We start from the raw sequence: 14,788 nt of genomic DNA on the forward strand, positions 1-14,788 counted from the left end.
TATATCAGTTTTAAGTTTAGGAAAATGATACTACAGGGCAAAAATTTGTATCGATTATGTATTTTATTTATTTTTTATTTAATAATTAAGAAATTGACTATTAAGGATGCTTGAGAGAAAAATGAGATGAAAATTTTATTAATAATAATAAGATAATTTGTGAATAATAGTAAGATAGTTTGAATTGATTATTTTTTTCGTTTTTAGAAATGATAGAGAAAAAGTTAAATAAAAATTATTATAAAATTAAAATATTATTTTATAATATTATTTTTGTTTAAAAATTTAAAAAAGTTGAATTATTTTTTATTTTTTATTTTAAAATTTTAAAAATTTGTAATAATTAGTTTAAAAGTATTTGTATTTGAGTAATGTTTGCGAAAGAGATGAAATAAAAATTTTGAGATGAAAAGGTTTTCCAAACAAGTCCTTAATATATTGATATTTTTTTTATTTTTTAAAAATATTTAAAGATGTTTAAGAAATATTTAAAAAAAAGAAAAAAAGAAGTACAATTTATACTAATGACACACCAAAGACAAACTTAGAGGCATATTACCCTTAATTTATTTCTCGCTTTTCTATTTTAATAACGTTGCGCATACCATAGCATAGATTTTAGGGAAATAAAGAAATCTACTGCCCGCTGACTGTAGATTATTCCGTAGTAACTGCCAATCTAGTCAGCAACTCTCAAGCACTCGTCTCCCTAGCCCTCCAATTTTCAGATTTATCAATTTCGAATTTTCGACAATCACTTTTAAATTATTCAAAAATATTATAGCTAAAAAAAATTGATACACATACTCTTCGATAATAATTAAAACATTAAAATGCATAAAAAAAATGTTATTTTTTATAGACCATTTTTTAAACTTTTTTTCCGATATTTTTGGAGATTTTGAAAGGAAGGATGCATTATGCATCTATATATTTACATAATGAGAAATTTTATTTACAATCCCCACTTGAGAGTTGTATGTGCAGACTTTTTATTAAATGGAAAAAAACATCATTTTAGGAGAGATAATTTTATAATTTTAAAAACTTTTAAAAATAAAATTACCTAGCCTTGCATTGCAGGTCCCCAAGTGGAGATTATACCTAGCATTGCTCTTACATAATATAACCTTAAAATAGGTTGCATTGGATTATGCATATTCAAAAATTTGCATAGCTATGAACAATGTTTCTACAAATTTGAAGATGCATTATTCACTCTTCAAATTTTATTTTATTATTTTTCTCTCTCTCTCCCCACCAACGGATAGAATTTTAGGAAAAAAATTTTAGTAAGTTCTAAACGATAGAATTTGCAGTGGTGCTAATTACAAAATAAATAAAAAAAATTAGGAAAGAAAGAAATAATAATATTTTATTATTATTTAGCTCAAAAACGCATAATCTAATATAAAAACTTTTATTGATATGCAAAATCAATATCTAAAAAATATAATTTTACATATGCACATAGAGAAACCAATGTTAGTGCGCTTATTAGTTCGGCAACTTTCTCTTCATATTCGTGTGCCTTTCTTTATTTTTCATTACTTGTTGACATTGAGTGCAAAAAGTATTAGATAAATGCTGATGAATCATCAGCCTTCTTCTGAAATATCTATTTTTAATGCTCCAACCAAAGCGGGAGACTCACATATAGGGCTCCAACTAAAGCAGGAGACTATTGAGCAACCTTTTTCTGCTCACCAATGTCACCAAATAAATGTATTTGCATATACAATTATACCAGAATGTTCAATTAATGCCACGAACCACTACAAGGGTAAGCTAATAAATTTGGGTAATAATGCCTCATGGTTTTGTGGATTTTGCATTAATCTAGCCGACTCAAGATTTATCTCAAGTCATTGCGTTATTTGGAGCGACCCATTATCAGGAAAAAATTGCAATAGCAACACGATGCTATTCAAATCTATTAGCCATGGATTTCACGTTATATTTAAAAAAAAAAAAAAAAAAAAAAAGATTATCAATTAAAACATAGATACAAAAGGAGGTGAAGAACTCAATTACAAAAGGTGCAAAACAGAAATACATCGGACACAATAAATAGCCGAAATGAAGCAAGCCCTGGCAGCATAAAACACGTTTTAAAGACCTCATTTCCTTGGTTGAGCTTGAGGATCGATTCAAATGTAGCTCTGTACACTTTGAAACAGTGGATTGTCACAGATAATGAACTAATTGCAGATGATACGACCCTTTTGAGTTAAAGAACAAATATTACGAGAAGAAAAGTAAAACGTTAAACGATGACATAAAACGTCAACTCGTCCATTTTACAACACTACCAAGCCTTGTTTGTACTAAGAACCAGGGACCTTGATTTTACACCACTTGCAGTGATCAAGAACAAAGTTCCTCCTGAAGCTCCATTTTGAATATTGAGTATTCCCTCTCAAACAGCAAGAATTCCTGAAAATGGAAAATCAATCAAATAGATGAAATCACAGTTTCTTAAGCTTTATTATAACAAAAATTTGGCCTTCTAATTTTATTTAGGGGAGAAGAAACTCAAGCCCACAGAAAATATATTTGAGAACCCCTATATAATTATGAAAAAAAATTATAAGATATACAAAAAATTCAAGAGAAGTATTGCGACCCCCGCCAACAATAGTAGACCATTCTCAAGAAATGCAAAATAAAGTCCGGAAAGAAGCAAACATTATTAGTGGAAAGCATTGCCAATCCATAGAAAATCCATGGGCATGGTGTTAAGAAGATCAGACTTGTGCTCATCATCCCTATCCACCAACTTAATGCCTCTTTACGACAAGGCTGGGGTCAAGTTATAGTCCAAGTTCCCCTTGAGGAAGGGAATGCATGCAGCTCCCCCACCATACAGGCCCTACCAAGGGTCTCCCCAACTAATATAGAGAACTGCCATGCTCACACCGAGGTGGATGGTACCAACCTTGGATCGTGTACCTTACCCTTTGGCTTTGGAAAAAGAAAAAAAAACTCAAGCAAAGGATTAAATTTTTTTTTTCTCAGAAAAAATTATCAAAACTATTTGTTAGCTTACCTGCAATTGTTGTTGGCTAAACAAATGAAGAAATCCACTATCAGGGCACGCAACTAGTTCAATCAAATCATCATGGCTTTCAGGTGGATCACCCGACTCCATGAGCGAAACTGATACCTACAAATGAGACAAGGACAACCATAAAAAGCTGCTGATGTAAGGAAATTTGAAACAGGAGTCTATAAAAATAAAAACGGTAGAGGGGAGCACTGTATTGTAAATGATAATTTAAAGATGGACATTAACTAGAGACTTCTCTAAAGGGAGAAGCTTACTTGCATGCATCGAAGAATGACTTCTGGAAGACAGCACCTACGACAAAGACTCCGTACAATGTATGTTGCTGGGCCTTCTAAAGAACCATCTCTGCTTGAATACCAAGCATCTAATCGTGAGATCTCCATCGTAACTCCAGCTTGAAATCGAAGAAGCTCACCTGCATTAGAAACAAGCAAGACGGTATAAAAACCTACACAATTCTTCCCACCCTCCAACATCTACAAACATTTTTTTTCTATTGAAAATTAATGAATTTTATTAGGAGCACAGACGGACATAATTAGGAAATATGCCAATGGCCTGTGGGTCAACGGGCCACTACCCAGGTCCTAAGGGACTTAGGGACCATGGGGCCCTCAGCTGGGGGGTTTGAATCCCCCCTAAAACTGGGCTAAAATGCCCTCCTAAAAAATTGCCTGGCAAAATAAGTACACTGGAAGTATATAGAAGGAAAAACCTAATTGAAGAGAACAAAAAGAGAAAAGCCTTTAAAGTCTAAAAAACTAGGAGATTTAAAACTGGGGTGAACAGCCATCCAAACAAAGAGGGTGGGTGCTGAATATAGTAGCTTTTAACCCTGGCACCATCATTTCTCGGCCTTTAAAAGTTCAAACATTGTATTGTTGTGAAATACACCACATTAAGCATAGGAGAACCATCCTCCAAACATTTGAATTTCTATGGCCTCCATGAGGATTCATGCACCCCACCACTCGTAGGGGTATTACCCACTCAAGCCAAAACTACTGAATATCACCACTCATACAAGCATAGGAGAACCATCCTCCAAACATTTGAATTTCTATGGCCTCCATGAGGATTCATGCACCCCACCACTCGTAGGGGTATTACCCACTCAAGCCAAAACTGCTGAATATCACCACTCATACTTCCCTAGCCAACTCATAATGTAGCAAAAGATGACCGATACTTTCCCCAATTTGCTTACACTTTGAACACCAATCCAATACTACAATGTGCCTCTTTCTCAAATTATTAGTGGTTATGAATTTTTCCAAGGTGGACAACCAAAAAGAAAGGCAACCTTCAAAGGCGCGTTGTTTCTCCAAATAAACTTCCAAGGATATAAAGAGCCAACTAAAAGAATGAGCACAGTGAAATAAGACTTAACCTAAAAAATGTCTTTGGACTATATCCAAAATACTAGATCACCTCCTCTTCTCCCCTGAAAGATTACAACTTGTTGAAGAACGAAGAGAGCATCACCATCTCCCTCCCAATCTTGGGCTGCTTTGATGGTTGTTCACAACTGCAGTCTTGCATTGGGATAAACAAAACAACTTTGAAAAGATAGTCTTCAAAGGTTGATCCCCGCACTACATCAAACCAAAATCTAACTTTTGACCCAACACCCACCTCATATGACATATCTAATAAATGGGAAATGCCCCCCTTTGCCTGATATCTTTCCACAGCTAAACCCCTAATGACCCGCTAACCTCATTGGAACACCCCTCCCCACATGTGTATTTGGCTCCAACCACCACTCACCACAATACTACCAACTCTATAGCATACCTCCCAATCCAACTCCCCAACAAAGTTTTGTTGAAAAATAACATATTTCTAATCCCCAACCCGACTAATAACGATGGAGTGCACATCTTGGACCACTTGACTAGGTGAAACAACTCATTGCCTATTCCTCCCCCACAAGAAGCCCTCTAAAGCTTCTCAAAATGGTGAGCTACTCAGAGGAGCAGAGGGAATAGAGATAAGTAATACATGGGAAGGTTTGAAAAAGTACTCTTAACAAATGCAACATACCAAATCGATTTCACCTTAAAAGCGCCACCAATGAGAGATCCAGAAGCTTTATAAAAAGTGATGACACATTATAGCCACGGATACGTACCAACCCGCCAATGCCATCCCCTTTTCCAACTAGAACTAACTCAAAGTTGGCCAAAATGATATTCAATCCTAAGACAGCCTCAAATCATAAGAATAAACTATGCAAATGATGGATATGCTTTTAGAATTTATCATCAATGAGCACGAGATGACACAGGACAAACACTTCGTTCTTCCTGTCCCCCAATGAAAACCTGATAAAAGCCCTCTAATTTCAACAGCTGACAACATTCTGGTTAGTGCCTCCATTTCCACTACAAAGAGTAATGAACATAAAGAATCCCCTTGTCACAATCTCCAAGAGCTTATAAAAACCTGAGGGGTACCATTTATCAAAACTGAAAACTGCACCGTAGAAACACAATGAGCAATCCACCCCGACCATCTCTCCCTGAAATTGCATCTCCTGAATAAATACATAAAAAAGGCCCAATTCATATCGTCATACGGCTTTTCCAAGTCCAGTTAACCCCTGGAATCCTTTATTTGATTATGCTATCAAAACATTCGTTGGCTATCAGAACTGAATCTCATATCCGTCACCCCTTGATGAATATATTCTGAGAGTTGAAAATAATCTTTTGCCAATAGCACCTATAGTCAACTAACTAGGACTTCGAAGATAATCTTACAAACACTTCCAACCAGGCCTTGATCTTCACCGCCTTGGCTACCTTGGGAATAACGGAAATAAAGTAGCATCGATGCTCTTGTCAAACTTGCCACAAGCATGAAACTCATTGCATAAATTCATCAAGTCTACTTTGAGAACATCCCAACAAGACTGAAAGAAAGCTAGTGAGAAAACAGAAAGGCTCAGTCTAATCACCATTAAGATCCCTCACCACCTCGAAAACCCCATTCTCCTCAAAAGCTTGCTTCAACCACCCCACATCCTTCTCGATAATAGAACCAAGACCAAGGCCTCCAGGTTAATCGTTCTGAATAGAGTTGGGTAAAAAGACAACAGAAATGTCCTGCACTTCTCAGGTGTCTAAAAAACAACATAAATGTCCCACACTTCTCTGGTGTCTAAAAAAACAACATAAATGTCTCACACTTCTCTGGTGTCTGAAGAGAGTTCCCCATCAATAGGTAGGGCATCAATATAATTGTTTTTATTACTCAAGTTGACCATAAGATGTAAAATTTTAGTATTATTGTCTCCCTTCTTAGGCCAAAGAACTCTCGTTTTCTGTCTCCAACTAGTTTCCTTTAACAGAATAATCCTTTCCAATTTACTAGAGACTTCATCCCTTCTCATCAATTAGGCCTCACACAAAGGGCGTTCTGCATGAATATCCAGATCATGAGTTCCTCCATAAAGTGGCGTTTCCTCTCCCCACCATGACCAAATACCTTGCTCCATTTCTTAAAATCCAACTTCAAAGCTTTTAATTTGCTATCTAAGATAAGACTGCATGTCCTAGAAATTATAGGACCCCATAAATGTCGCACCCTATCCACAAAACTTTTAGTTCTTATTTGAATGTTCTCAAACCTTAAAGGACTGTTTGTTCGACACCTTACCAGCACAGACAAGAACCGATGGAAAGTGGCCAAAAAGTAATCTGGAAAGTCGTAAAGGGAAAAAAAGGAGAAAACATCTTAAGTAAAACCACTCATTTTTCTTTTTTTCTTTTTTTTTTTTGATAGGTAAAGTATCATTACCTGGCCCATGCACACTCATTTTTCATTGTTTAGTGAAGATTCAAACAATATTACGGAAAATATTCAGGCGTTTGGTTGGCTAAAATTAATTTGCATACCACTACTGCCAATCCATCGAAAATGTCCTCTATAAACATAATATTCCCACAACTCATCACTTTGCAAAAAGTCAACCTTTTTTAACATAATAATTTATTGCCTTGGGCAAGTCACATATTGCTTGTTCCCGCTTTTTTTATTATATATTATAGTTATAACTTATTTTATCTTAATATGAAATAGAAAATGAATATAAAATATAAAAAATCTAATAGAAAAATTAAGGCCTTGGACACGTAATGGATCTTGAAGTAAGATTTCAGCATCCCCCTGACCGAATCCACCCACATTTGGATTACTCGTTAATGGTAAGTTTGATAGATTCTCCCCAATTCAATACAATATTCCGAAAGAGTTATTTTTTCATGATTGACAATAGTAAGTAGCAGCCAAACACCACCAAGCACAAAAATATTTCAGAAAAACCAAATTTTGGTGGAAACAAGGGTAGTCTGAGAAGAATTATCAGCTTCCCCTATAGTAAGAAAAAAAACAGTCTATGTTGCCATTGTTCCTTAAAAATGAACTATGTTCACACATGGTTTGTCAACTGACTATAGAAATCAACACTTCACAACAGCAAAAAATAGCAAAACTTTTTTTTTGGATCAGTAAATAAGATTTTTTTTTTTATAAGTATAGTAAATAAGATTTTATTGATCATAGAAATAGGCAAAAGCCCAAGTACACGGGTCATATACAAGAGCAATGCCTAGGAGTGAAGTCCTAGTGATACAAGAGCAACCCACATGCAAATTTACCAAGTTTGTACCACTATAGTGCCTCTTACCTTTGAAGCCAGCAGCCAAAACAGTACTGAGTATGCCACCATCTTCCTGAGGCCCAATTCCATCACCTGCTACTGCCAAGCATCGCAGTACAACCTCAATGCAGTAATTGTCCCTCGTTGATATGGAGACATTCACCTGCCCAGAAATGTTCAGAATGTGAGCAAAAGCAACTATCAAACAAAAATATAAACAGTGTCGATACATTAAAATTTTGGTTGCCAAAGGCCAACAAGGATTTATGTGGAGTGTAGGCTTAGGCTTTAGCATTGATTACATTTTCTAGGGTGAGGTACAGAGCCAGGACCAGATTTCTGGGTTGAATTTCTGTAAGATGTTAGGTAATGTAGAATTGATTAGGTTAGTCTGTTTCATTTGTAATGTATGAAAGATAATAATCATATACATTTTCATTGTTCTTGGCCATGACTACATTCCTCAATTAAGTCTACATTTATTGTAGGTTATCGCTGAGCCCAATGAATACTCTTTTAAAGGTTAAGCTTTTTTTTTAATTGGTAAGCTTTTTTTTTAATTGGTAAACAAAATTTTATTGATCATAAGAATAGGCAAGAGTCCAAGTATACAGGACATTACCAAGAGCATAGCCTAAACGTGCTAGTTTAGTGATACAAATAATTCATGAAAAGTCATGCAATTAAAATCAACTAAATGATAAAAGAAAAAAATGTAGTTTTTTAGCTTTTAAAAAAAAGTCTATAAATCAAGCCAAACGGATTCTTTATACTCAAGGTTCATCTACTTCTACCTATGATATATGACCTATGATGAGCCATAATTTGACTATCATTTTCCAGAGTCAAAGAAAAATGAAGACTGACGAAAGCATACTCGTAACATCAACTCAATACCAAAAAAAAAATTTATTTTTTCCATTTATTTCCCATCAGTTGTCACCCACAGCAAAAAAATTAAGCATACCATTAGTTGTCGATTTAACACAACTTCCTCGCTCACTGAAGAGTAAAGGGCACTTGTTAAAGTAGTGCACATTGTGGCATCTGGAGACATACATTCACCAGTCGGAAGGCAGAGCATTGCTGTGGCATGCAATTCTAGAAATAAAGGCTCTTCTGATTTATATATATGATCTTCAGTTGCGGCCAACCAAGGATTTCCTTTTCCTAGAGAAAGCAGTTAAAAAAGATAATTTAACGAACTTCTTAAAAGTAAGTATTATGAGCCTGAATCCACCATTCTTGACGGAAATTATACCACAAAAGAACATTCTTGCAAATTCAGAATAAAAGTTTGGCCTATGCTTTTGCATACAATAAAAAGATAGTCAATTCAAATTTTTTTTTTTTTTTTTATAAGTAAGATAGTCAATTCAACTTACTTAGTAGAAGTGAGAGAGATGCATTCAGTGTCTCTTTGGCCGCTAAAATGGCTCTTTGTTTTTCCTCCTGTGAGAGTTCTAGGGGTGAAACCTCTGCATTCTCCAATTCAATTTTGAGCCAATTCCGATATGTTGCGTCACAAGAGTAATACTCACTCTATACAATATTAAAATGCAAATTATTGTGCGGAACTATATTAAAGCAAGCTAAAAAAATCCAACTAAATGAGTAAGAATGAAGCATACCCAGTCTTGGAACTCTCTCAAATTATCAGAAATATCATAATCCTCCAACATATCATGATTATCTGAAAGCAGCTTCAAAGGTTCAGCAAGAAGACTGAGTAATGTGTGCGCACCAATTGGCACTGCTGGCACTCTCCACATGGAAATCAGAGCAAACTCCCTGAATAATATATTGCTATAGAAAAAAACCAAAGGTTAGATTCCGGAAAATCAAGTGAGACAAGATCAATAAAGGTTGTAATAAAGTCATGGCAGAAACCCATCTTCCAGAATAACACCCCAAAAACCAGTATATGATTCTCATTCTGTTTCTTCATATTCAATTAACACGTGAGGTACACAATTCTCCTGGAATTAGCTTTTGTGAGCCAGCCAGAACAAAAGATACTAATAAACAAATTCCATCAAACAGCTATTAATCCTTGCATATAACCTGCTGGGGCATCACCCTTATTGTTCTTATAGGGTATAACATTTTATTGTAACATAACATAACAATAACATTTTATTATACATCCAGCTATACAAGTTGAAATCAACTACCTATGTATTAGGGCTCGCAAAAGAAGTTTTGTGCTAACATCCTTAACATCGGCAATTGTGGATGGGGGTGTAAAGCAAAGCCATTGGATAACCATAGCTTTTTGAAGACCCTGCTGCCGGTGTTGTTCTAGTACATCTGATAACTTATCATATTTACCAACTTTGATCTCCCGAGATCTTGACAATACCCTGTTTAAAAAATATTAGAAATTCTTTTAACAGTATACAGAAATAGCATCATTTGCGTTCTTTCTACCTCAAAACTCCAAGAATCTGTTGAAGAGATACTAATACCTCTCAATAATTTCCTCAAAACTGCCTTTTGAATCGTCCCCAGGAGAAAATGGTAAGTACTCCATGGCAGAAAGGAAGATCTTATATTTGACATGCACCCTGTTGGCATTCCAAAAACTATAATATAAAACATTCACACAAAACATAATAAGGAAAAAATAATACTTCAGATACAACTAGATACACCACTATAAGATGACAATCCTAGTCATTGCAAAATGAGTATCTCTTAGACATCAACCACTGTTGCATATTAAACCAGAATATCAACAACAGTAGTATACTGACAGTGACTCCAAAACTTTTTCCCCTCTCTTGGGGAAGGAGTTGGCTATGATTCAGCTATAAACCTTCCCCCCCCCCCCCCTTAATCGGGGCAACCGGTTTTTGGTTTAAGCATAAGAATCGGCATTCAGACCCACTGTGCATTGCGCTCAAAGGTGCATTACAGTAATTGAAGTTGGTTGGCATTTGGCAATGATCCCACCAACTAAGGTGTTTAGTTCATAAAACCAATTAAGGCACAATTCTTATTACTCTGTGCTTGCCATCATCCTCAATCATCTATGCAGGAAACAATATTTTCTACCAAAAAAATAAAAGAAAAAGTATAAGAAAAAAGTATGACGTCAAAGTAATATCAAACAAAATCGAGTTTTTTTCTTTTTATATGTATTTCCTTATGCCTACCACATGTATTATTTCTTGTTATACAGAGACATAGATACATAAAAGTACACAGCGAGGAAATAAAAGAATGAAACTAAAAGCTCAAAGCTAGACCACAGATAATGTAAAGTTGACATAACACAGGCATCTCATTTTGTGGATGTGCCTGATGGTCAAGGGTATCGTGTCAGAACATTGTCTATGGAAGTCTTGGAAGACAATCTAGATTCACTCAATTACACATACAACTTATCTCCTTCAAAACTGGGACAAATATATACCATGACAGGTCTCAAAGTTTATCGCCATTTAGGGTAGGTTTGGGGGGTGGGATGAGACACAAAATTCTCATCTCATCTCATCTCATCATTACACCTTTTTCAAATCTCCATACAAAATATAATAAAAAATTCAACTTTTTCAAATCCCAATACAATAATAATACTAAAACATAATATTTTAAACACTAAAACAAAACACAAAATTCTCATCTCACCCTCCAAACCTGCCCTTAGTGTTTAAAATCTAATATATTCATATCTGAAAATCAGGACAGATCCGATTTTCAAAGTAGATGAAAGGCATAGTGAGTCACAAGTGTAAGACAACAGATTGTTCACGTGTAAATGAGATTAGTAATCCCACACTCCCCTTGGGCCCAGTCAGGATAAGATAATATCACATGTGGCCAGAGACAATATGTTCTTGACAGATATCAATTGCATTCTTCATCCCTAATCTTCTGCTTAACTGTCTTAGGGTTGGTTTCTGAACATTCGTTTTTTTTTTTTTATATAGGTAATCAAGAAGTTTTATTCATAGAAGTTTCTGAACATTCTTAGAACACAAGTAGTGAATTGGAAAGAAAACTGCACAACCCCCTCCCTTTAGAAAAAGATATCACTCTTCAAAATAACACCCTCAAGTTCTCATCACATAAAATTATTAGGCAATCTATATAACTCAAATCCCAGCGCCGTGATTTTATTTTTGAGAAAAAAAATAACAAAGAGATGAGAAGCACAAACTTGATAAGAAGTTATTTATACCCGCTGTTCAGCCTCAGTTCCATCATATGCACAAAGAGGTCAATGCAACGGTGATGTGCAAGCTGAGAAGCATATATGCCCACTAACTCCTCATGCTGCTTTGAAAAAAGAAACATTGCATACCTGAAACCAGAAAAGACAATGATATAAATGACAAACAAAGTAAAATTGTCTATTACCACAAACATAATAATCCTTCATAAACCACTTATGCACATGGTCAAATTGCGTGCATTTTTATCAATGGAAAAAACCAGAAGAAACTTCAATGCATTTTGTTACCAGTAGTCATAAGCCTGCAAAATATCCTACTACACGAGCTCATTTGTTTTCCTGCTAAAAATCTAGTTACTGGTTATCTGCTCCCTAGTTACAGCATCATGCTTATAAGATTCACCAAGTTATATTGGTCCTTGGTATATGTATGTTAACGTAACACAACTTCAAGCTACTTACATGTGTAGAATGAGATCACCAACATTCATTATTTTTTCTCTGAAAGCATCCTTCATTTCGTCAGCAAGTAAATGTCTAAGTACAAGCACTAGGTGTGCACCAAATCGAATCATTTGGGGATCTCCATGAGGCCTGACAGGAACCACATTACCCATTGGTCAATCAACTTATTCTGAACAGATTCAAATATTCTAGGAAAGTTTACAAGGACATATTTGTTCCCAGACAAACAGAACAATAAATATAGCAAATCAATGACTCAAACCAGAAAATTCACTCAGCAAACCACCAAAAGAAAGAGAACCAAAATAGATCAATTTCAGTATCAAAAAGTTATGATGATCTATAGAAGAATTTGCTTTCAAACACTTTACCTTCTTTTAACCATCATTTTATGGACTTTCAGTAGGTAGGAATGAAAAGAGACCATATCATTATCATCAGTATGTAGCCATACAAGAGGTCACCAAAAGTAGGAAGGTTCATATTAATAGATAGGTTGGTTAGAACAACAGAAAGGACATTACACAATTAATTTGTGCACACCAAAAATATAAAAATACAAAATTTTAACAGGGAGTTACACTTTTTCTCTCCGTACACATGCGAAATCGTTAATGCTGTTCAGGTAATGGCGTAAGTTTTTTGTGTTCATTCTCTTTTGTTAGTCATCTGGATGGTTGCAATGGGGTCATGCAAAGATGTTATTATTGATCACAAGACTTTTGCGTTTAAGAGGGAAAACACGATGTGGTGGAGAATCACAGAGTAGTCACCGAGTGTTGAAATATATCTCTATAGATCATGAAGCTCTGGTGTGGTTGGCTTCAATGGCATCCTCAAAGTTTCTAAGAACTCGTAGAAAAGGGAACCAAATGCTTGTGGTGTAGAGGGGTCAAAATTATTATGGCAGGTTCTTTTCTCTATCAAAGTTTGGTCACGAGAAGAAGCGAGGCCTGATTGTGGTGCCGGAAGGATGGAAGGGGGAGGGCTGGAGGAATTTCAGCAACACCTTGAAGCAGCTTTCTTCGTCCTCTGGTGTGTGCGAGGAAAACAGAGTCAGAGAAGGTATGAGAAGGTTGGAACAAACAGGGATGTCGAAGGAGGTTAGTAGAGGTGCTGGTCCTCCAAGGGTGCCCCCACCATCGTCGATGGTGCATCAGGCAGCTCCTTGGTCTTACACTGAGGTACTCCTAGGGCAGAAGGAGCTACCCCGAGCCGCAAAGCTTGCAAAGAAGGCAAGCCTGCCAGGTACAAACGGCCTTTCCATTTTGGCTGAGGCGCAAAGTTGCGAGGGGGGTTGGCAGCGACGTGGGGGTTCTGAAAAAGGGATGGTCATTGCAAGCGTTGGCTGAAATGGAAAATCAAGTGGGTTGTCTGTGGGATAATATTACTTGGCTTAAACGGTGCGTCAAGGGGAAAGGGGTTATGCAGATGGGCCTAGGCTTGGACCGGGGTTTAGGGATGGGGGGTATAAGGTTGTCTGATCACACTGGGCCGAGTCAGGGTTTAGGCCCAAAAAGGGTTTGGATGGTGAAGAATCGGGTCTCGGCCGATATTTTGGTCTCGGGTCTTAGCAACTCTCCCACGGCTCCGAAAAGTGTCCTACCGGACCCAGCCCCGACACAAAAATTTCCGTCGGTCGCCGACGACCATCTTGGTGGGTCGACACAGTCACTAAGGATATCAAGGTTGAGGATATCGAGGCTGGGGTTGTTTTTTATGGGGAGATCAGGGAGCTCTCAACACAGCCCAACTTCCTGGTGGCGGAGGTCAATGTTTTGAATACCGTACCGGTCAAAGCACTGGAACGAAATATTTCAGTACCGGTACCGTTTCGTGTACTGTTTCAGGATATTCGATATATGAATAAATTATATATATATATAAAAATATATATAAATTATATTCCAAAATAATAGTCTATATATGAATAAATTATATATAAATACATATATATAAAAATTATAAATAGCCTAGTCTGAATTGGGAATCAAAAAAATAAGCTTGTAGTTTGAAAAAATGAAAAAAAAAAAAAAAAAGATGGAAGGCCGAAATATCGGCCAGTACCAACCGATACAAGCCGAAATTGAGGCTGGTATGACCGGTACCGGCCAGTATTTGGGCCAGTACGAAACGTATGGGGTACCTGTACTGGCCAGTACGAACAATTTTGGCCGTACCGACCGGTACGGTACGAAATTTAAAATTGTGGCAGAGGTACCCACGACAGAGCTTGTCCCATGGTTGGGTGACCAGCTCCTTTCGGGTGGAAAGGTTGTGGATGATTTGGGGAGCACAACAGAGGTGCTGCCTAGGGAGTCACAATCGGCCTGCTCTTCAAGGAATGTGATGTCAGTTGGCTTATAGAAGGGCATTGTTATAGGCGGCGGAGATACAGGGGTTGTGC

The 14,788-nt window shown here is 36.5% G+C and overlaps 1 protein-coding gene across 2 annotated transcripts in view; it reads right to left on the minus strand.

Annotated features, from left to right (window-relative positions):
• Window positions 1-2,038: 2,038 nt before the first annotated feature.
• Window positions 2,039-14,788, minus strand: part of LOC109001958 (nuclear pore complex protein NUP107) — a 35,155-nt gene continuing 22,405 nt past the window's right edge. For both annotated transcript variants that reach the window (XM_035692106.1, XM_035692107.1), the window contains exons 14-24: window positions 12,379-12,510; window positions 11,923-12,045; window positions 10,205-10,303; window positions 9,911-10,099; window positions 9,368-9,542; window positions 9,122-9,278; window positions 8,704-8,906; window positions 7,764-7,899; window positions 3,325-3,485; window positions 3,050-3,166; window positions 2,039-2,436 (exon numbers count right to left, since the gene is read on the minus strand). In XM_035692106.1, coding sequence (XP_035547999.1) covers window positions 2,368-2,436; window positions 3,050-3,166; window positions 3,325-3,485; window positions 7,764-7,899; window positions 8,704-8,906; window positions 9,122-9,278; window positions 9,368-9,542; window positions 9,911-10,099; window positions 10,205-10,303; window positions 11,923-12,045; window positions 12,379-12,510 — 1,561 coding nt within the window. In that variant the 3' untranslated portion in view covers window positions 2,039-2,367. The remainder of the gene's footprint in view (window positions 2,437-3,049; window positions 3,167-3,324; window positions 3,486-7,763; window positions 7,900-8,703; window positions 8,907-9,121; window positions 9,279-9,367; window positions 9,543-9,910; window positions 10,100-10,204; window positions 10,304-11,922; window positions 12,046-12,378; window positions 12,511-14,788) is intronic.

Source organism: Juglans regia, chromosome 7 (genome assembly GCF_001411555.2).
Source record: "Juglans regia cultivar Chandler chromosome 7, Walnut 2.0, whole genome shotgun sequence".
Classification (NCBI taxonomy): domain Eukaryota; kingdom Viridiplantae; phylum Streptophyta; class Magnoliopsida; order Fagales; family Juglandaceae; genus Juglans; species Juglans regia.